The sequence below is a fragment of the Mycteria americana genome, chromosome 11 (assembly GCF_035582795.1).
Source record: "Mycteria americana isolate JAX WOST 10 ecotype Jacksonville Zoo and Gardens chromosome 11, USCA_MyAme_1.0, whole genome shotgun sequence".
Classification (NCBI taxonomy): domain Eukaryota; kingdom Metazoa; phylum Chordata; class Aves; order Ciconiiformes; family Ciconiidae; genus Mycteria; species Mycteria americana.
The window spans coordinates 15,929,964-15,953,572 of record NC_134375.1 but is presented as its reverse complement, the minus strand read 5'-3'; the positions used below and the strand labels follow the sequence as shown (position 1 = coordinate 15,953,572).

Sequence of the window (23,609 nt, the reverse complement as noted above, 5' to 3'; positions counted from 1 at the left end):
TGGTTAAAGGCAGTCACACGCAAACATACACACAGAGTTGGAGGGCACACGTGGGCAAGTCAGGCATGCTGCCTCCCCAAAGCACAATGCAAACCCAGTCTTATCCTTCCACATAGGATAGCTGCATTGCAAGAAATTCAGCTTGGCCGAATTTTAGATTTGCTGCAACGGTAGATGTCTCATATAAAAATCTATCATGGTGAGCAAGGTTAATCTGTGACAGGGATGCATGCGGCAAAGCTCACAAACTCATGTTTTGTAATGATTTACAGGAGGGCGCTCTCAGTTTTTAAGTAGGTTAAGTCTACACAAGTAACTGAGCTAGGAGCAGAACATAGGAAGATGGGTTTCCTGTGGCTCTGTCTCTCAAGGCTGCGTTACCCAGCCAAATAAACCATGAGCTCTTGATAACACTAAGATTTATAGCATCAGCATCTCTCCTTCCCCAGCACGGATTCTCAGCTGTCTAATAATACAGATGAGCTCACGTTGCAGCTCTCTTCCCATAGTAAGGGCACTACTTGGGATCCTTTCCTCTATCTGGCCACTTGCTTTTTCAGAAGGCTTGTAGGAACATAATCCACAGCAGACATCTGTCAGCTCGTGGACAAGTTTTTGTGGGGAGACCGCTAGCTGACGGACAATACAATTTGATAAGCCTCACTTTGTTAGAAAACGAGGCTACAAAGGAAATGTAAAATAAATTCTGGCTATCTTACAAGTACTTTACAGAAACTTTTTGAACAAGCATTACCTGTTGAAACTCCCTATAGGTGCCTATCTGGAAATGACCCTTCTCCTATATCTTTCATGATCACATAGGCAATATTTGTGTGCCAGCCTCCACCTCACTCTTAATTTTGCAGACACCCATTTGTGCATGCTGCCATCTGCCCAGACAGGGTTTGTGCTCACAAACGCCCTCGCTCACATGTCACAAAGCTGTTGCAGGACTGTGCCAGAAGGTGGTGGCTGGTATTAACCTTGTGCCTCCAATATCCAGAAAAGACATTTTGAGCGCCTAACCCTGCAGTAGGGAAAGCTGCGTGACAAAGGACCCTTTGCCCTCTTAACACCATTTGCTTTTAGTCTTCTGCTGCCTAAGATGGACATCACACTTAAAACAAAGCCCCCTTACTGTAAATGGCTGCTACTGTAGGCATTGCGTGTGAGCACGGGGGTTGTAGGCATGCTTCTCCCTCCATGGGGCTGGGGTGGCCGGTCCAGGGTTCGGTAAGGACTGCTGTGAGTCGAAAGCGGGTCCCTGTAATGAAGGAGACAATCCCAGTTAGGTTAAACGCCATGCAAGTTGCAGCATGCAGAATACGCGCACCCTAAGTCTTGAAGAAACAAAATAAGGGGCAGAAAAAAACGGGTAAGGGCATAACTGGATGTGCCTCCCCATATAAAGAACAGAATTGTTAAACAGGAAGAAAAATTCAGCTCCTCCTTGTGGTTCAAGGGAGGTCCTCACGGGATGACCGGTAGGAAAAGCTGCTGCCAAAGGACAGAAGTATGAAGCAGAAGAGACAGAGCAGGTAACAGAGAAGCAAAGGAACTGGGTTTTAAAATGAAGCACACCACAGCTAAATGGTTACATATAGCTATAATTCAACTTCTGAGCTTCACGTGGACTGTTCTGCTTATCTTGAGGGACAGACAAGAAAAACGCAAAGACATGACATTGCCCAAAACATTACAACATTTGTAAGCATGCCTTCAACAGCCTGCTCATGCAAGACACAGTCCAAGACATATCAAGATCAGTGGGAATCCTTACACTGAGAGCAACCAGCATCAGATCCGACCCATACCACGTGATCACACAACCATCAGCAGAGCTACTGCTATAGATGTGCTCCACGGAACTGTTCTTCTAGCTCAGAAAGTGCCCAAATCCCACGGATACATACAGGAACCTCAGCCAGTCACTGCAGCTGGTGCCAATGATGGCAGCTGGTTGAATCCCAGTAACTGCTCTTACATGGAGAATTGCCCATCAGGACTTATGTGAATTCTGTACGCTTTGACAACGTACCTGCTGAAATACTGACACCATCAGGAGGGATGGGTATGGTTTGGTGCTATCTGAAGCCATTAAGCACAGTCATCAGGAAAACTACAAGTTGTTTAATTAATACTGAAAACAATCCACAGAAACGGAGACAAAAGGTGACAGTACTGGTGGGCACGAGCAATTCCTTAAATACAGCCCTTGCTATTAAATTTCTCACCTGTCTCAAACCTCTCCACAAAGACTACACTACCCTACAATTTCAGAGACCCTGACAACTACTTATACACTTATACACACTTTTGTTACTAAACAGGAAATTTAGCTCCCATGACCAAATCCTGTAATTGCAGAGGAGCGTGGAGGCAGCAGGCTCCGCCGGAGTGCCCACAGTAACAGGAGTCTTGGCAGGAGCAAGACGGAGCTCATGCCAGCAAGGCAGAGAGCACGGCGGCAGTAAGACGTGCCCTACCTGGAGTGTCTGGTTTCCAAGAGCTGCTCGTTTACAGATGACTTTCTGAGATGAATTCTCTCCACCCCAAGGGACTTTGGTGGAGGAAGCCTTGGAGAAAGCTGCACAGAGCTGGGTCTCTGTGCTGGCACAGGAAGCGATTCACTGACTGTTGGAAAGGAATATGTATTTTGTTAGCAAAATCCTCGATATTTTTGCCCTATATGCAAATCTGTTGCCCCTAAGCAGAAACACTTTACACTACAGAGACAATGACAGAAGCTGTGAATCCAGAAAGGCTCTCCTGCCTGCGCCGAGCTCTCCTCCACGCAGACAGGACATCGCGGAGGCTTGTACAGATCTCAGCAGCACCAGCTCCTACAGAGATTGTGCACAGCTCGGGGCTGTGCCAGATCACAAGGTGGAACTTCCTTGGGAAAACACCTGTTTGCAGTGCAATCCTTCCCAGAGCCGAGCAGGCAAGCTCAGCCTCTGCAAAGGCCAGTTCCTCTCCCTCACCTTCCAGCTCTTTACTTGAAAATGACATTTTAAGAATTAGTTTTGAAATACAACCTAAAAGGGACTGACTTCAAAAGCGACTGAATGAGCAAAGACAGCTGACAGACACATTTGCCTGAAGGCAATTGGGAAGACGCCGGTTTGATCCTTGTTCTCCCTTTGCTTAGGGCACAACCCAGGTCCCATCAGAGCCAACAGGAAACTCCAACAAATACATATAAATGCAGGACGAGTATCACAGAAAACACTTTCAGAAGCCAAAGCCCTGGCTCTTCTTCCACTTGTACAAGCAGGAATCAGGTGTAACTCCATTTTAAAGCACCAGATGGGTTGTACAAGTCTAAAACTGGGACAAAGTGAGATCAGAATCAGGCCCTAACTGAAAAGTGAGTAATAATTTAGATAATGCTTGTCCCCAGATGATGATTATCCAGTTTAAGGGAGAGGCAAGCCAAGTCCTTTCCACCTTGTGGAACAGGGCGTGAATGTGTGTGTCTGTGGGTGGGTGTGTGAAATGAGTAAGCTGAGCAAACATCATACCCATACAAGATGCAAGCTCACTGGTAACAGATAAGTGTAAACAGATCGTTAATATCTGTGACTATTCTACTTTTTTAAGTTTTATAGTAGCTGTGAGGACAGAAGGGCTGGGCAAATCCTCCCAGCTCGTAACTCCTCCAGCCGCTCATCTGCCTCTGGCCAGGTCCTAGGAATGTTTGAAATTCAAAGCCTTCAGCTCACAGGTTGGTCATGTTAAAACCCATCACCTTCTCTAAACACAACTCAGATCAGCTCACAGAGCAGAAACTTTCAATAACTAACCCATTGTGAGGAAAGACATTCCTATTAAGCTCTTTTTTCCTCCGCTATAAAGTAATTTGTCTTTAAAAATGTCTTAAAAAAGGCTAAAGGCCATTAAGTCAAAGGAATGTCTCTGAACGGGCGCACTTCATAGGAAGAAAAGGATAAGCAACATACCATCATCATAGGTGGTTGTATCGGACAGGGAGCTGCTCTCAGATGGAATTATATCATCTGTGAATGAAAACAAGCACTTTAAGCATAGAAGAGAGCCAACATTAATTTCCAAATATCACACAGTTTATTTTCTACAGGTTCAGAGACAGCTGCTACTTGTAACACGACAATCTGTATGCATTAGCCCTCAACAGCCTGCAGACAGTCCTGCTTTGGAGTACAGATATCATGACCTAGTTGTGCTCGCTGCAGATCAGCAAGCTACCTATGCAGTTATCAAAGGAGATTTTTTTCAACTGCAGTGGGAATCAGGCCAAGATTTACAAAGGTGTTTTCCACCCAACTTCCAACAGATCTCACAGGGTGTTTTGGTGCTTCAGTAGGAGTCAGGAGCCTACACAGACATGTAGGTCTTGGCTGCTAGCATCTAATCTCCTCTAGGTACACCTGAAATCCCACCAGGTAGGTATAAGATGCCTTTTGAAATTTGGCATTCACTTTTGCATGTTTCATCAGCAAACAAATTCTGTTTCAATTAAATTAATATCAATCCAGAATAATTCCACTGATTTCAGTCAAGGTATTGCAAATCCCAACAACACAGAGAGCAGTAACTGTTGCATGGACATTGCAAATATTTTCTGTTTCTTTTACATTTTGTTATTTATCCAAAGTGCTTTACTGGACCTGCCTGCCTGTCCACTCACCTTGAGGCTACACACTACCACTCGCTCAGAAACAGCCTGTCCTTGCTAAGGTTTAGAACAGACCAGCAGTGGCAGAGAGATTAGGCTGGTGATAAAAAGCAGCACTAGAGATAATTAACCCAGAGAAAAAATCTGTTCCTAGGCCATTTCTGGCAAGACACAGCGCTGGTGGGGTGAAAAGTCTACATGAACCTCCGTGCACGAGGGAAAGGAAGCAACAAAAGACGACAGTGGCAGCCACGTCGTGTATGACACCTGCTTCTTCCACCAGTCATCACGAGCACACGCAATATACGTTGCTCCCTTGCTGTTGTGCTCTGCTGGGAGGAGAGGTCTGGTTACAAGAATTTGGTAAACAGAGCAGCTTTTCAAGAACAGCGAAACATCAGGGCTGGCCCCTGCCCTGAGGGGACTCGTCAGACCACCGAGGATGGGCTGCAGCTCTGCTTGCAATCCAACACTGGGAAAAAGCTTCAGGGGAGCTCATTCACGTGAATTTGACCATGGGGTGGTGAAATACGGAACTGGGCTCAGTGCAAGGAGGAAAAAAAGCCTACCTGGGTGGGTGGGGAAGCCAGCCTAAAGCTATACTGCTGGATTCATGTGGGGTCTGCAAAGCTGACATATGGGGGAGCTCTGAATTTAAATCCCAAATCTGTGCAGTTCCCTGCAAAAGGGGAAGAAACTCTGGGCTACAGAGGAAGCAAAGGAAAGGGAGAGTGCAACATGGGGAGCAGGAGACAGTCCAGTATGTCGTTCACCTCCCGTCCCTTGGGGGCTGGGATGAAAATAGCTATGGTTTGATTCAATAAATCAATGTTACTACTTAACACGCCATTTCCAACAAGTCATTCCCCAAGTTCACAGCCACAAGTGACTCATCACTGCTCAGCTTTCTGAAACCCTGTACCTTGAGCCCGAAAGTACAGTCAGCAATGGTGAAAAGGTTACACATAAAATCAGTTATTGAAGCAGATGGCAGTTCTGCTTCAGGTAAAAAACCAACCGAACAAAAAAAAACAAAAAACCCACACTGCACTGCAAGAGCCAGGAACTGGAAGAGAATGCAGCTAACATTGCTGGCTAAGTATTTGCTGTCTTGCAGTCCCTGTCTGCAGGGAGACCCTCCGAGACACAGAGTCCAGGCCCTTCTGGCTGCGTCCACCTTCTCAGACAGCAAACAAGGATGTCACGCATCAAATGTTGCAAAATGATGGGCTGAATGTATAAGGACTAACTCCCAAGTTGCTTGTTTGCACAACAGGACAAAAAACTGCGTGCAACAAACAGCAGTGGCTGTGCACGGAGGCTGCCTCACCGGGCTCTCGCTGCCCTTCGATAGCTTCCTGGGTGTTACTACACGCCACGTGTCCCAGGTAATACAGGGCCTCCCACAATTACTATCCAGCCTGGTGAGCAAGAGACTGGGAAAACAGATGTTTTCCTCATCTCTGTCCATCAGGAACTAGCTGAGCCACGTGAAATAACGATCGTCAACTTTTCAGAATAAGCACTTTGTCATGATGGCTGCCGTGGTTTGTGCTGGGTAAGAATGCAAACCAAGCTCTCAACAGGAATGGGGCATGGTGAAGGTTTGCCCAACAGAAACCTGGCAGTGCACAGGAGAAGGGTCTCCTCCAGGGAAAACAAGTATTGGCAAGAGGTCTCATCTCAAGGGTCAGTAAGAGGGTATCAATATAAATGGCAGAAAAATCTTGCATTTTCTTTCCCACCTGGCAATTCCCAGGAAAAATCCCACTAACCTCACAAAACAGCATTTCCCCTAGGACAAAGGGGAAAAAACAAATCAATTAAACATTAACAATTATCCATATATATTTTCCACAGAGGGGAGAAGTAAAACATGTCCTAAAACCGTTACTCACTATAGAAACTAGAAGAACCTGCAATACCTATGAGCTTTTACTACTGCCGAACTCCTTCAGTTGGCTTGGATACTAGCAAGTTTCCATGCTTTATCCTATGGAGCAGCAAGAATCTCACCTCCCTTAGGAAAATCACACTTTCAGAATGGAGAGGGCAAGGGTATCTGCTTTCACTGTGCTCATCAATGGCAAATGCATTTAGTTAAAAATCTGTTTGCCACTATCTGCTGCATAAACTCTTGAAGGTCACTTACGCTTTCCTGGAAATCAGTAATTTTTAATCAAGAAACAGTCTTTGATCCGTATTTCCTCGATCCTGTAGAAAAACTCACACACACTATTTTTGCTAGAACTGAAGCATTGCGGAAGGGAAGGGAGAGAGATCTTGCACATGGCAGCTCGTACATACAACTGCGCTCAAGACACTATGAATTCAGACACCACACCAGTTTCGGCTGAGACGCTCCTGCCAGCCTTTCTACATATAGCACCTTCGGTCTCTACCTGGTGCTGGAACGTGTTTGCACTTGTTCCTAAAACTGCAGCTTATTCTGCCCTCAGCCTATAAGCAGTGCATTTGTCGTATCAGATGCAGGAATTGCATCTCTATTTTTCTTACTTAACTGCCTTGGAGAAGATAAAAATCACACAGAGGAAATGTAAACAAAACTTGTGAGCCAAAGTACTCCCCCCCCATTTTCATCAGAACACGGGGAATTCTCTTGCCCACCTGGTAGAGTAAGCGTTGATTTCTGGGTTGGTTTTTTGCCACACTTGATTCTATACTCATTTATGGAATTTTCTATCTCTTGCAGCTTTTTTACAGCATCAGCATACTCTTGCTTTCTTTTCTTTTTCACATTTTTGCAGAGGTCTGGCTCACTGGCAAGTTTCTTTGCAGCTTCCACCAGCTTTTGCTGTATGATAAAATTGCTCTCCAAGTCCTGCAAAGCGGGATCCTGCAAATTCGTGAGATGAGTTATTTGCTTCTACTCTGGGTAGAAATTATCAACAAAGGTTATTGGATAGAAGATCTATTTTTGTGGTAATGAAGTGAAATCTTGAGCACAAAACACAGAAATACCAAAGTTTATAAACAAGACAATCTAAGCATATGAAATCCTTACAACTTATTTCTCTGACAAGTGTAAGATTGTGAGACCTCTTGAGAAAAGTCTGAAGTTCTCAAGCCTGGGTGACATAAAAGAGACACCTGAATTCAGGTGTAGACCCTTCTGTTACACAAGCCAACCTGCAGGCTGTTAAACTTCCTGCTCCAAGTCCAAGCCTGAAAACGTCTGTTCAAAAAATCTCTCTCTGCTTTAGAGAAAACAAAAATGGAAATTGAAATCACCATACCTATGTAACAGGAAGGTGGATGCTTTAATTAATTGTTTGTAAACAACTTTGAGAGGCTCAGATGAAAGGTGCTGCAGAGGTGCTAAGCAACACGTTATTAAATCTGGTCAGCAGGATTTTGTTTCAGTAGCATCAGTTTGCTGCAGACGTGGATTACACCAGTACTGTAAGCCAGGGCAGCGAGTTTTTGGTGAAAGACAGATGCAAAGTGCCCAACGCCTACTTACTATTTGGATGATACAGCTTGTTAACAAATCTCACGAGGAATGAGGAGGAATGGTATGCGTCCAGAAACTGCATATATCTGAATTACCATATCTCCTGAGTCAGTCTCTGCCAGCAAAGTTCGTATTAGCTTCTTGAGCAATATACAAAGCTTTGACTTAGGTAGAACTTGCATTAAGCCAGAGAAAAATCTCCTGCTGTCACCTGTCACACAACTATGCTCACGGACAGATGATTTTGCAAGGGGGACAGTGCACACTCCTGCCACTTTCTGGGTTCAAACACAGTCTCAACCCGACACAAATAAATGCTCGAGAAAAGCTCATAGTCATGGGTTGCCCAATGGCATTATGCACCTGCTCTTCTCTAATTAGCACTAAAACATCCATTAAAAATCAAGCAGTGTGGCCAAATCAGGTGTTCAGGTCAGGGGATTTTAAGGCCTTTTGAAACGGCCAACTTCCTGGTCATTTCAAAGGGAGTACGGCTGAAATAAGGGTGGTACCAGGCTAAATTTCCCAGCCTATGCAAGTCACTGTCCCAGCTGCCTCCTCTTAAACAACCAGGGAAGAGCTGGATTATTTACAAGCGGCTTTGGCCACCGGTCTGGCCACCCCACCTTTGCTGTGAAAACAAAGTGCAGCGCTCACCTCTTCGCTCGGGAGCAGGTTGTCATCCAGCTTGAACGCTGTGCCAACACGTCTCCTGACCTGGGGAGGTTCCTCTCCAGCGCTCAGAGGATACTCCTTGGGCATCTTGCCCGTCAGCTCCTGGGGAACAGAGAGGGCTGCATGTGAAGGTCTGAGGGAGAGAAGGGCTCTTGCCCGCCCGACCCCAGCGTAAGGTGCAGTTCTCACCGCCTCTCGCAGGCAGATTTTCTTCAGCTCCTCAACTTTCTGAAGCAGTTTTTCCTGAAGGAGTTTCTCTTTCTTCTTTAGTTCCCTGATTTTCTCCTTCTTTTGTTCTTCACTGACCTCTGAATCCTGAGAGCCTGAAAAATACACTCTCTGTATCAGAGGATTTGCAGATAAAAGCCATTTTTTTCTGGTCAAGTAAGCGGAGATGTCCCCAAAGCAGTCCAGTCCAGCAAAAAACCATGTTATTCAAAGTGCAACGTCCAACTCTCATGTCATCCAGCAAGCAGGTTTTTAGGAAATCCGCACTTTTTCAAACACCCCAATATATATACCTGCATGATAAGTCTCAAGTATACACCCTGAAACCCCACCACCCAGAATATAAATCAATGTATTAGGGATACCTATGATATACTTGATATTTTAGCTTTGACTTTGCATTCAAGACAGACTGAGGCTCCTCACGTGGGCTTCACCTCGAGACACCCACATGTGGCAGCCAGGCTTCTACCTCCCCTCTTTTCCCCTCCTGCACAGTCAAGGGAGAGATCTCAAGTCCACTCCAGTGCTGAGCTCTATTTGGAAGCATTTATCTTCTCTGCTCAATTCTGAGGAAGCTTGAGGCAATTCAGCTCCTAGTACAGGTGCTTAAAGTTAGCCTGGATCAAATTTCCCTCGGACTTTGATGAGACTTACAGTCATTCAAGGACTGACTGGTAAACTGATATCAAATTATTCATGGACCAACAGTATACAGGTGCTTATCCATCTAGCATATTTTTATTTCCTTATTTAGTTGGGGGGGGGGAGAACTAGAAGATTATACCACTGATGTTACTGTTTCAGATGCATAACTAATACATGCCTTCACATACGTCACTGTATTTATTGTCAGCTAGCTTTGTTTTCCCTTTTAACATACACAAGCCCCACTGTACTTCACTACCTTGCATTTACATGAAGTATTACCTGATGAGATCAAACTGCCGTTGCTAGCCATAATAAGCTGGTTCTTTGCCTCCAAACTCACTAGCTTTGAAACTTTTGGTGTTCCCATCTCTGTCAGATCCATGGCGATATCATCCAAACTTCTGGCTGAAGGAATTTTTGCCTGAAGGAGTTTGAAAGAAAAAAAATTCAACCTCATTGAGTTACCTCTAATTAAATTCAGGACACAGCATCACAGAAGATGACATTTCACACCTCATCTCCCACAAAATTAAGGGCTAAAGCAACAGCATCACGCAGGAGTCGCGGTGCACAGGGCTGCGCTGGCATTCCTCTTCCCCTCTGCCCCCAAAGCCCGAACCGTCTCCCAGCTAAAAACCTCTTTGCTGTTTGCACCATGTTCAAAGTGAACACAAGAAGGAGACAAAAGAAAAAGCAGATTAAACACAGAAGTGAGAATCCCCTCTTCTGTGATTACACTTCCATAGCCCTTAATTAAGGGCTATGGAATTTAGCAGGCAGGCTAAAATGGATCAAATTACAATACTGTTGCTAATAGCCTACTCAAAAAGTTGACAAAAACAATTTGTATTTTTTCTCTGGAGACTAGTTTATCCGTGGAACAACAATACGCTGAAGCATATACAGGAAAGGTGTTGAAATGTATGCCTACAGTAAAATGCCTTACAACTTACTTTGCTTTGCTTTCTGTCCAAGTAAAACTGGTGTTGACTGATTGCCATCACCCAGATGGACTTGATCAGGGAAGTATTTGCATACCAGGTTTGCACTACTAGTCCACTCTGACCAAATGTCCTTCTCGACACTGAAATTCTGAGGAGGTGAAAAGAAATGCAATTTCAAGACAGGTCTTTGAGGTTTAAAGTCCCAAATACCTCTCTCTCAACCAGGCAAGGCTCAGCCTTTATTTTAGAGATGTGAAAACTCGGATTTCCTTCTCCCCACCACCCAGTGCTGCTGCCTTTCCTCCCTCCTAACCTTCCCTTCATTCTACAAAGTTAAAGTTAAAGTTAAAGCCCCTGGTTGGGCTTTGCAACACGGAGCAGCAGCAACTGCTGTCCCTTTAGTTCAGCAGCACAGTTGTGCTGCTGAGACCAATGGTTGGGTACGCTATAAACCTAGAAAGGGCGAGCAGACTGCCATGGGACCCTGGAAGGAGAGATCAGGCAGGATGGGGACCTGGGGGGATCAGCAGGGCATCTTGCGGCTCCTCCTGGCCCAGCTGAGAGGCACAGCGGTCCTGTGCCAGAAGTAGAAAGGATGGCAGCAGGAGAAGCAGAAAGGAAGGTGGAGTCAGAAATCCACCCTGGGCAAAGGCTCTTTCTTCTTGGGAGGGATCTTCAGGGGAAGGCACAGGAAAGCAGCCTGTGGGTGAGCTCCCACCCTAACCGGCAGTGCTCCTTCGGGCCCCTGAAGGCTCAAGCTCAGCAGAGGGAGCATTGCTGCCGAGGCAGGGGAGAGCAGAAGATAAGCAAGAAAGTCATGTCCAGGCCCTGCTGGCTGTGTTCCTGGGTCCCCTGCTGCAAAGGTACATTGCAGCGGCCTCTTCGGGCAGGGTTTTGTAAAGTGAGCAAATTTGGCCATGACAAATAGTCCTCCTTCTGCTCCGAGAACTCCCTTGGCAGACACCATAGGCAATTTGAGAGAAGGAAAGGACACCCAGAGCTGTAACACATCAACAGTTGCTCCAGGTTGCTCACTATGGTTGTGACCTTCCCTCTGCAACATCACAGCACTACGTGTCCATCACCTGCAGACCGGATCCAGCCCTGGTCTGTCCTGCCAGCCGCAGGATCAGGCTCAGTATTGCAAAGCCCAGAGTAAACTCGGGTCTGTGTTGAACTCAGAGGCACCTCCCACCCCCATCCATTAACACGAGATGATGAATCCCCAGTCTGGGCAAAGATCACCCCGCTGCTACAACTGCCTCCTCCACCCTTACCTGCGGGGATCGTGTACTTCCACAGCAAATTTCTTTTCACGGAAATAGAGATTTTCCAGCTGTTTCCATTGAAATAGCTAGGAGAATTGGGAGAGAGAAGCAGAACACTGTCACTCCAAGAATCACCAGTCTTCCCCCCCAGGGTTATACAATTTCAGCAAATTACAATTCTTGTGTATCTGCAGCTAAGGCATGGACTCAGCAATAACAACATTCATAACATTCATTAAAATAAGCACATAAATATAAATATAAATATATAGGATGCCCCTCAAGTAATTTCACACTCTTACAGACAATGCATTGCAAATTGAGGATTTTGCCTGTGACAACATCCGTTTCCACCAATAACAATTTAATTTCACTGCTAGAAGTTCACACAGATCTTGGGAGGACAGCTAAAGTCCTTTTCTCTCTGATTAAACACAAAAATCTCTATACAAAGTAACTGCATAGACACCTATGGTCTCTTCCCTCAGTCAGAACATCCCCAGGGAACGGCAGCAGCTCGGGGAAAACGAAGACCTTTCTCTTCTGAAGACACTGAGTGAGAGACTCAGTATGACATTTTGGAGCAGGGGTACAACATGTACAGAGAAAGAGCAGCTACAGGAGGAAGCCACCCCACAACGCATACTTCTGTAAGGAAACCACAGATTTCCTGTAAAGTGCCAGCTGGGAGAAAAGATCAAAGTCAACCAGGGCTGGGCAGCTGCACCCGTGGGATCAGAATTTCATAGGAATCTGCTCTCTCCCTTTGCACCAGCATTAGCCACCCTCTGGGGATGATCCATCAGGGGTTGCATCTTCTCAGCCCAGCTTTGGCTGAGCTGTTCCCCGGCCCCTCGGTGCCGGTTTCTGCAGCACCACCTCCTGCCCGCTCTCCAGCGGTGCCAGGGTGCGTGGGCACACATGGAGACCCGTATGGGTGTCCCCAGGGATGTCACCTGAAGGTGACGGGGTGCACAAGTGCAGCAGCACAGGCACCTGTAGTTTACAGGCAGCTCCCTCCCAGAGCTAGAGCCCACGGGGAGGTACTTGAGGCACTTCCACACAGGCTGGGCAGGCAGGGCCAGCCTTAAGTGGGAGAGATCAGCTTGCAACATCAATGATCTCGCAGAGGCAGCCGGGGCCATTACACTGACCCCCTCCTTCCCCACAGGAGCTTTTCAAAAGCCTTCAAGGCTGCAGCCACCACACCACAAGTCCCAGGACACGCGACATTCCCGCTGACCTCTGCCAAAACCCGGCACGCCGTGCTCCGACTACAGAAGAATTCCAAGTTTTGTACAAAATTACGTATTACGCCATGCTTCGTTTGAAACATTCTTAACACGGATCGTAAATGAAACGTAACCCCATGCATGCGTTTGTGGGGAAAATCCTGGCTCTTTCATTGACCTTTCCCTCTGTTTAGTTAAAACTTTCCTTTCCAGCACTACAATTTATTATTAGATCCTGCTGTATGAAAAACGCAGCAAAGGGGAAATGTCATTTACTTAAACTAATAAGTCACTTTCTAAAAGATCGTGGAAGTTTTACTCTGCTGCTTAAGTAAGTTTATCTTTGTACTAAGGGCACCCTGCCCAACCACACTACTTTCAGAAGTGCCCTCTTTATACTTAGCATTGAGCTTTTAAATAAATACGTTAAAAAAAAAAGAAATTAACAAGAAAACAGCTCACGCAGCGTGTCCGCACACTGAGCAACAGCGCCCGTGGGTGCTCCCCCACGCAGGGACCCAGCGCGACCCCGGCCGCCTCCCTCCCTGCCTGCCTCCCCCGCGCAGCCCAGCGTGCAGGCTGCCCTCCCCGCACTCACCTCCCCGCAGCACCGGCCCCTTCTCCCCGGCACCACCGGCCCCTCTCGAAAGCGTCAGGGCGGCATGAGAGGAGCGGGGCGAGAGGCGGGCACCGCGCCGCGCCACCCCGCCCCGCCGGGCCCGCGCCGCTCTCGCCCGGCCTCGCCTCCCGCTGCTGACACACGCCTGACATCACCGCCGCCTCCCCAGCCCACCCTTCCCTCGGATCAAGGGAACGCCGAGCCGAGGCGAGGGCCGAAGAGGGCTTCCACCGGGGGGCTGCACCCCCCGCGGAGCACCCCGAGGCCTCGCGGGGGCTGAGGCGGGAGCAGCCGCGGCGAGGGGGCTGCCGGCAGCGCCGGCCCCCGCGGCAGCCGCGTCCCGGCCCCGCCGCGTTGACTCACGCCCGAGAGGCAACAGGTTTGACCAGAAGCATCCATCAGGCCCGTGTTCCCGGCTGCCCTGCTCCCACGCTCGTAAAAACGCTGGGCGTGCTTCAAACATGACCTCTGGAAAAAAACCCGCCTTGTTGCCTCTTATCGGTTGCGGGTGATGACACCCCGTCCCCTTTATCACTTCCTCTGGGTTCTTCCCCTCCGGACATGCTCGGCATTCCCGAGGGCTGCGGGAGAAGGAGTCACCTGTCCTAGGGGCAGCGAGGGTGAGGAGGGTCACCTTTGGCAGGGACAAAACGCAGCTGCCCCAGCACCCCGAGCAGCCTCCTGCCCAGGCAGAGGGACGCACCAGCACTCCAAGGGTCTGGGTGGACCCTTCCACGAGGAGCTGCCTGTGCAAATTCAATGCCAGACCCGGGTGAGACGCATCCCTGATCATCTGTGGTGCCAAGAGGAGGAAGGAAAAAAAAAAAACCAAACAAAACAACCTTTGCATTTGTAAGGAAACCTTCATGGAATTGCCTCAGGATGTGGGTAGAGCTTTGCTCCATTTCCTCCCCACCCTGTGAGATCCAGCCCAGCCCAAAAAGGAGCTGATGGGTGCCCAAAGCATTTGCAGCCAGGTACATTCAGCCCAAAGACACTTGCCTCCTTGCCCAAAGACACGCAGGACTGGGGTAACTCCAGCTCGCCGCCCTGCTGCAGGAGAGATGGGGAAGTGGTGTTTGAAACCCTGCACACAGGACACACGTTTGCTCTTACGGACTGAAAAGCGCCCTGTCCTTAAGCTATCTCACTTAAGAACAATATACGCTCCTTAGCGATCGACTCCTCTGACAAACCCTCCTGCAGTCAGGTCCTTAAAAAAACAACCAATGATTATATGAGCAGCTTCAGAGTAAGTTGTGGAGTAATAATATTTCTATAGGTGCACTTAAAAATAATAATGAATGAACATATTAACAAGTTTCTGTCTAACATGTCTGGATTCATGAAGACAAGAGGGAAAAAAAGGCCTCAAGACAAACAAGGGCAAAAAAAAAAAAGTAATAAAGAATAAACCAGAGTAAACCAAATGGAATTCTATAAACTCCTTCAAATAACATTTTTCTAAATTGTGGTCAAAAGGCAATACTCGGGAAACTGTCACTGCACTAGAGTTTTCCTGCTCCCTTCAAATACTCCCTAACTCTGTATAGACATGTTTCTAAATCATTCCTAATTTCAATCTTACCTGAACTACATGCATATTAAAAGACAAGAGTTGTAAAAAAAAAAAAAATAATCTGGAAATCTGAAACTGGTTTTTGAGGGCTGGAAGAACAATTAGGAATAATTAAAATGTTTTTGTGGAAGTTTTGCAATGTATGTTCCCCTTAACCAGACGATTAGGTCCACCTGAGCTAATGAATGTTTTCTTAACAGCCTTCCAGCCATTTAGATTGCCAGATCCTTAAAGGCTCCTGAAAACTCGCATTGAGCATAGCAGGGGCTGCCCGGCCGACTCTGCAGGTAGAATTTGGCCTGGAGAAGGTTTGTCTTCTGAGTCTTTCTGGAGAAGGCGGAGGTGCGAAGCTCCCTGATCAGCCCTCGTTACCCAGGCACCCCTGTGCACCAGCCAGACTCCTACCACCAGCTGCTTCTGCCAGCCCAGGAGTTTAAGCTTCCTGCATTTCTACTGTGATCCTCTTCGAGATACTACAGAACACCGAAGAAAAAGATATCGCCCTCCTAACCCTCTTTCCCATACAAACAGAGCTGTAATTGTAGTCTAATGAGACACAAAGCAGGCTCAGACTGCTTAAGTAGCGAGGCACCTTAATAAAAGCAGCAGCTATTTTTTTACCTGGCTGGTCTTGCACCCAGTTTTGAATAAAATGCAAGTTTGTCTGGGCCTGACAGCAGGAGCTCGCTAGCTCGGAAAAACTGCCCCATCAGGACGGCAGGCAGGAGCTGGCAGAGCCCCTGCCTTGCGAGACATGCAAGAGAGCTGCTCAGGGGCCCTTTGCTTAATATCAGCCTTAATATCAGCTTAATCAGCCTCAATCTGGGGAGAAGCTGGCTGCAGGGGCTGTGTGGCCAAGGACTGCTGCACCAGCCCCGGGTACAGCACGTGCCAGGGTTGCACCCGCAATGTTTCTAAGGTTGATGGCAAATTCTGACTAAGAGCTCAATTACACGCATCTCTGAATTTCCACCCAAGGGATCATCGGGTACGGTCAGTGTGGAAGTGCAAACCACGCTGCAGTGCTCGCAGCAGCCTTTCCCTTGGGAAGCAGTGGAGCCTGTAAGGAGGTTCAGCAACCCGCATCCCAGGAACTGGCTGGGAATGGCAATCTCCAGACAAATCTGGCAATTCAGACCAAGGAAACATAAAAGATTTCTGCCCACAGGAACGCACACCACCCCAATGAAGGAAATTACCACCCTGCCGGCAACGCTGGAAGAAGGGCTGCGTTTCAGCCCCTCCGCTGCAGTTTGCTGTCTGGCATGCTACCTTCAACTGGAATCTTTTTGTTTTAAATTGCTATGCCTGGCCACGGAGGAAGGCATTTGAGGAGATGGCAGGAGAGCCAAACTGCCCCACCTGCAGCAAGTTCTGAGAGGAGGCAGCAGACAGCTCCCACCTGTGCCAGCATAAATTGGCAGAGCTCACCTGGAGGCATCCTTCATCTCTTACATATTAAGCCATTCCTCTAAAAACCTCTTCAATTGCATTTTTTTCTACTGCATTACGATCCATCTTTGCTCAGTTCTCACTGGTATTGGCATTAACAAGAATCAGAGATGTCTCGGCACCAAACTGTCCCAAAGCGCATGTGTTCTGGGGCAGGTGACACTCGGGCAACTTTCTGCACATCTGAAAGGAACTGAATTTCAGAGCAGTCTTGTAACAGCTCTGTGTTTATTTTAAATAATTATGCGAGCTTAGTATCTTACATCTAAATTAATGACTACTTCTTGGTGAGAAATAAACACCATAAAAGAAATCTCTGCCTAATTAGATCTGCCTGCTGAGAAGCCTGTACGAATGCCATTGTGTTCTGAACCGTTCAGCAAAGCAGGACAGCAAATTTACATTAAGTCAGTCTTCTGCAAAGGAAAAGTTTCAGCATCAGCTCTTAGTGTATCTTGAATTAAAAGAAAAATATTGTAAGTATTACCCATTTCAAAACTAGTATATGCTAACAGAAACACTTCTGAGAACATAATGTATTCAAGACAACCAGCAGTAGAATTGAAATTCTTGCAGATTTGAAACAATACCACAGCAAGATTAGTTCTTCTCTTCAGATATTATAGTTCATTTATCACCAGGGAGTCGCCCACAGAAAGACAATGAAGTGGGAGAACAAGTCAAAAATCCAGCAAGCTGCCTTCTCAAATTCCCATCCCTCAGAGGATCACCACATATTGGCTGAACGCAGAATAAACTCAACTCATACCCTCATGCACGCTCCATAAACAAGACGACGCATTGTTTATCTCACCAGTGAGAAGAACAGGGGTAGAGATAAAAGGGAGATCTACTCTGTTTTGAAACAGCAAGTCCTGGGACCTCTTTTATGCTTTTCCTAATTGATTCCGAGGAGACTGGGGACAGGATCTTGGCATGCCACCCCACAGCAAGCAGGAGGCATTTCTCGGTATTAACTGCAGCTGAAGGGAGAGTATGTTTGCAAAGCAGCAGGACTGCAGAATTAATCCCCGGTCTGAGCTGAAATCTGAACAAGGGTTGCCAAAGCCTGTCTTTTTTTATGCCCTGTGAGACTTCAGGACTATAATCAACTGAGCTCAGTGTAACCTCCAGCCAGTGTGGAGCCACTGCTTTTATCTACGAAGAAAAAGACAATTTTCATAAATGGCACAAAAAATAATTCTCCATTTTCAGTCTATTACAGCGCTGGAGCACAGTGCTTCCCTCTGTGCCCATCAGCTTGCAGTCCCAGGCGAGGGGTAAAACATGGGCTCACTTCACTAGAAACCACTTCCAAAGCCATACAAGCTTTCAGGAGTGACTTACAGCAACAAAACTCCTTTCTCCAAACCATCTCAGGTCAACCAGCAAAATATTAATAGCCAGACTCAAACCTCCCCAGCCAGCTTTACGCAGACAGACACGGCAGGTTCTCCAGGTCCAGCCCCGAGTTACACACCGTCCTCCCCAACAACACACATTCCCCCTCACGGATGATTGACGGTACATGCACAAGCATTGGCAAGGCTGGGCGATACGGATCTGGAGATTGCCTCATCCAGGTCTGTCTCGCAAGTTATTTCCTGTGAAGAGTTCTCAACCTTGGACTTCACGCAACTGTGTTGATCCAACGACAAAATCTTGGTATAACCACTGTGCTCCAAGGCTCACATTTAGGTCTGCCTAAAGACCTACTTGGATAAAGCCAAAAGATTTCACTTTTTGAGGAGGATGGTTATATTCATGGGGAATTAATTGACCCTGCATTAATGGATGTGGTTAGGTTTTTTTATTTTTATTTTTAAAAATTTTTTTAATTCTGAATATGGACTTAGCTCTTACCAGATGCCCACGATGAACACATTAAACATCTGATAGCAGCCATTAACATTGCACAAAAAGACATGGGGAGCAGCATAAAACTGCCTGGTGTCAATTCAGCTGGAGCACAGACACCAATTCCTGTTCAAAGCCTCCCGCCTGAAACTCAGCAGCTTTCCCCCTGCCGCCAGTATCAGTGAGGTTTGCACACCCAGAGATCACTCACATCTTTAAAATTAGGAAAGGCCAGCTTGGTCTGCATTAGACGTGGACTCAGCCTTTCCCTTTTACTGAGTTAATCAGCTGCATGTATATTTAAACATCGCTAACTGGAGAAGTGGAGCACAAGGAGCACATCTCTTTCCCAGATGGCTAGGGATAAACACAACAGCACTTTTGATCCACAGAATAAACAGCAGGACAACACCAGCACACGGCAGTTGTGAGTTTGGCTCCATCCCGAAAAGCAAAGCAAGAAAATTCTGCTAAATGCAGCAAAACTAGCACCTCTGCGCCAAAAGACAGGCATAGTTTACATGCCTACTCTCCTCTCGCCTGCTGCTTCGGAAAGGACTTGGAGACTCCTTGGAGATTCAGGCAAGCTATACAGAGCCTTCTCTCTCTGAAATATATTCTGATACATTCATAAATATGAACAAACAACAATACTGGTTAAAAGGAAACTTCTGCCTGCTGCATCACAGGCTACGCTGAAATAAACAGCGTCTCAGCATTTTAACTCCAAAAACCAAGTCTGGACATGGGTGTCTCTCTAGACCCAGCATCTGCTTTCCCCCCTGAAAGCGATCTGATTGCAATTACTTCCATGGATCACATCAGAAGTACACTTTGTATTTCAAACACTGAAACATCTTTTTTATAAAGAAACTGTTTGCATATTTAGCAGCATATTAAAAGTAGTCATGACTCAGGACAAGCTGTGGCTTAAGTCATTTTTTGTCACAAATTCATAAGGATACCACAGCCATCTCCAGCCCCACTTTTTCAACCAGCTTATTGGCATTAAACCTTCCCTCTGCATTTAGGCTCTTCTCTCCCACCTTCCCTTTTAATCTCTATCCTCTGTTGTATGATTATAATTACAGTAAAGCAGACAACTATTTTAATATCCATTGTAACACTTCCACTACAGAGGTGACCTTTGGTTTTTATTTTACTTTCTTAAACACAACTCCTGCTGCGTTCAAAGGCAACGCCTCGTAACTAACTGTAGCAGGGTGTGACTTGGTATCTGGGCCCTGCTGACCTTAAAAAATGTTCTTAATCTGCCTGGTTGATGTTGTAAACTGAAATCCCACAAGGATAAAAACTGCTTGGCGAAGCAATGCTTCTAGCCAGGCAGGCTGCATTTTCTTGGAGAGCGTTGCTGGCCACAGCTGGACATCTTGGCTAGGGAACGATCCGCATTTGACCCGACCGGAAAATCTTGTAGGTGTTGCCTAAAAACAGGGAAGTGCTCAAGAGCAAGGAGAGCTCCTTGATGCTCTCCTTTGACGATCAATGGCTGCATTAACATTGACTTGATTTTCTAGGGTTCCTCTTGTGTCACTGTCATTTAGAACAGGCATGGTAAGAGAGACCTGGGACGAAACTACGTGCTTTACTGAACAATGCAAACGAAGGACATGTGAGTTCAACCTTGGACACACAGGTATATAAATATACCGAAAGAAACCAAGTCATAGCCTGCTCTGGAAAAAGAGAAGATCAAGTTGGGAGCTTGAAGGGGAATTACTCTTAACAAGGAAGTTTTTTTTAAGCTGTGTTTTTTGGCACAAATACACTAAACAATATCATTTTGCGAATATAAAATTTGCTGGCAGGAAGCACTCAGTTCATGTGAACTCCTGCCCAGATCGTTCCTGGGGAAGGAGAACAGCAAAACGCCAGCTCTCCGTCTCCTCACGGCTTAGATGTTCCAACAAAGACATGACCAGAAAGAAACCACACACACACACAAACGAACAGCACGGCCCCTGCACGTGCAGCGCTGGCTCTTCCCCCCAGCCGAGAGGGTTAAGTAACTCTTCCAAGACTGTCAGGGCTCAGTCCTGTCGCAGGGAGACGTACGCGGCTACAGGACCAGGCAAGCTCCCAACACATCGCGTGCTTGGGCTGCGTGATGGGTTTTCCCAGGCTGCCGGCAGAAGAGCCCGTTAGGGCTGGCTGAGAGGGGCTTTGAGGGAGCCAGAAGCGCGATATGGGACCCTCTGTCCTGTGTCAACAACGGGGGGGCTGCTGGCAGAGTTCGCTCTGCAGGAGACACGCTGGGGAGCACGGGGGTGGAAAGAGAAGAACGACCTCCAGTATTGGGCATTTACTCTCAATCCCCCCTTACAATTTGTTGCGACATGGAAACATACAGTTGCCTAAACAGGCCTGCAGCTTCACGCAGTTCCCCTCGTATTTCACGGACATCAGCGGAACCTTTTATCACTTCACACACAAAGCACACCTATGAAAGCCAAGTGGAAGCACGGCTTGAGTACAAGGCCTTTAGTTTGGAACTTGCAGAAACCCAATTGCTTCCTACTTCTGTACTTATCCCTGGCGGCTGCCAAAATCCCTGTCCAGACTGTCCTGACACCACCAAACTCAAGGCAACACACGAGCCAAAGCTCCCAAAGGGAGCTTCCACCATCTATGCGAGAGTTTTACTGCCTCAGTGCCAGCAGAATTCTCCTTCTCCCTCCAACCCCTTGTCTTTTGCTCACTAGCCTAATAAGCAACAGCTTAAAAAAAAAGCATATTCTGACATGCAACACCACCCGCCTCCCCCCAAAAAAAATCAGATGCAAAAAACTTACTTTTCTGGGCTTAACTTTGTCTTGTAAGTCGTACTGGCCTATTCCTTTGTAACTTATTCCAAGCCACCACGGGATTCCTTGTTTATCCTGAAAAATGGACGTCTACATGAACCGAGAGCTACTTAATTCTTAAGCAAGTCCAAGATTACAGCCCATTTTATTCTGTGATAAGTACGAGCAGGTACAGAACAAGGACATTTTTTGCAAACAAATTGATGTGAAGTGGATTGCTGGGGTGAATGTTGAAACTTTCTCCCCCGCCTTCCCAGGCAGCAGCAAGAAACTACATGGGGGTTGTGCAAAGTGGACAAAAAAGCGGCAGTGCTGCTGAAACAAGGGGCTGTCACTCGTTGCAGGAGTGGCTGTGAGGGGGGAAGGACATGGGACAGAAAAAACTGCGGCCAGTGACTGGGCAAAATTCAGGCATGGACAGCGGCAGGAGCAGAGAACAGCGCAAAACATCAGCTTCTCAGGTACCAGTCACGGCCATGACTCAAAGTAAGGAGGCATCATCTCTGCTGAGCTCTTCTGCACAAAACACTTTGGCCCAGGCTCTACAAATGGGAATAAATGGTGTATTTCCATCACTCTCCAAAAATATTTCTCAGCATTTCCCCACTCCAAGTACGCACCCACTAATCACCTGCCACTCAGTAGTCGTCTTTTCTACATTGGTTGGTTGTTTTTTTTTTTCTAATCTTGATTAGAAACTGCTCTGGGGAAACTATTAACTGCTTCGGATCTAGAAGTGATATGCAGTTTAATTAAGCTGATATGAATTTAGCTCCTGATAGGATTACAGAAGGTTTTACAAAGATTCCTTTCTGTCTTCTGTAGCACATAATGCTTTGCTGCTCTCTGGAAAAAAAATTTAAAGAATATTGAAGCAGGAAAAATTACAGAGGTTGAAAAATGGGAGGTTTAATTCTAGTAGAAGAGTACTGAATCATCAAACTACTCCTATAGGAATGTAATCACATGTAATAAGCTAAGCAATCACATTATCTATAGGCATTTACTAACCTTTACTCCATAGTAATGAACTCCATATGTTGGCAAAGCTTCTACCACTTTCATGTACCTATAGACAGATTTATAGCGTATCAGATGATTTTTCTCTGGAGGGAATAATATCTATTAACATATTTTTTTCACACATACATTCAGGACATGTCATTTATCATTTGCATATTTTGAAGGTCTTAATAATTGAAGGCCCCTGTTTTGAGAAAAAACTTAGCATCGTGGCTCAGGGAAAGATGTGGTATTTCGGTCCAGGTAAAGTGAATGGAAAATTTCTCATACAACACAACGTTCAATCTCTTATCAGAAGGTCAGAGAACTGAAAGTAAAAATTCTCAACTGAACACGTGAGCCTTTTGGGAAATGCTGGCGGTAAAGACCTGCCTATAATTATTCCATTATGGTGCTTTGGTTACAACGGACAGGCTCCAAATGTAAGTGTTTATGCAGTTGTAAGACTGTTTCATGAGGCAACTCAGACAACCACTGAACAGACAATTTTTTCCCTTGTTCCTATTGAAAGAAGCCCCTGAATTATTGAGACAGAGTTACAGGCATCAAGGTACGCGAGAATAACTACAAGTTGTCTACATCGTGCAACCATGGCAATCATCTCAAACTGCTCGGTTCGTAGCACATCCCACTGCATTTGCCTGTAGGAAGTACAGTAATATTAACGGTAAATTAAAAAAAAATAAAATTCCATGAGCTCTGTATGCACCTTGGAAGACCTTGTTCTTTTGAAAGTCAAATTCTCAACATTTCAAACAAATATGCTTTTTTTTTTTTTTTTTTTTTTACAGGACCTAAGGCAATACTCGCCCTTAAGAGTCTGGTGTGAAAACTAATGGATAGCAAGCAGGGTCTGGAGAAGACTCTTCCAATAAAGTAAGGTCCAAATAATTTCTTTTATATTTGAGGTATCTGAATGAGGACACACAACCTTAACTGGAAGCCTGTGAAATCTGAAATTTCAAGTAATTTAACTTTGAAATATAACTCAATAAAAAAGAATCTGACAGATACAAATGGTAAAGCTTGCAAGCAATAATGACCAAAACAGCCTGCATTGCCACTTCTTAACAAAAAAGAAGGAAAAAAAGTAAAAATACCATCTTCACAAATTAACAAGTGTC

The 23,609-nt window shown here is 46.2% G+C and overlaps 1 protein-coding gene across 2 annotated transcripts in view; it reads right to left on the bottom strand.

Moving 5' to 3' along the window:
• The window catches only part of FRMD4B (FERM domain containing 4B), a 138,123-nt gene that overhangs the window by 4,614 nt on the left and 109,900 nt on the right, over positions 1-23,609 (bottom strand). The window contains exons 10-20 of one of the 2 annotated variants that reach the window (XM_075513774.1): positions 22,474-22,531; positions 21,451-21,537; positions 11,908-11,984; positions 10,640-10,778; positions 9,966-10,107; positions 8,997-9,130; positions 8,790-8,909; positions 7,286-7,514; positions 3,963-4,019; positions 2,487-2,634; positions 1,139-1,264 (exon numbers count right to left, since the gene is read on the bottom strand). In XM_075513774.1, coding sequence (XP_075369889.1) covers positions 1,139-1,264; positions 2,487-2,634; positions 3,963-4,019; positions 7,286-7,514; positions 8,790-8,909; positions 8,997-9,130; positions 9,966-10,107; positions 10,640-10,778; positions 11,908-11,984; positions 21,451-21,537; positions 22,474-22,531 — 1,317 coding nt within the window. The remainder of the gene's footprint in view (positions 1-1,138; positions 1,265-2,486; positions 2,635-3,962; positions 4,020-7,285; positions 7,515-8,789; positions 8,910-8,996; positions 9,131-9,965; positions 10,108-10,639; positions 10,779-11,907; positions 11,985-21,450; positions 21,538-22,473; positions 22,532-23,609) is intronic. The other variant, XM_075513775.1, reaches the window with a different exon arrangement.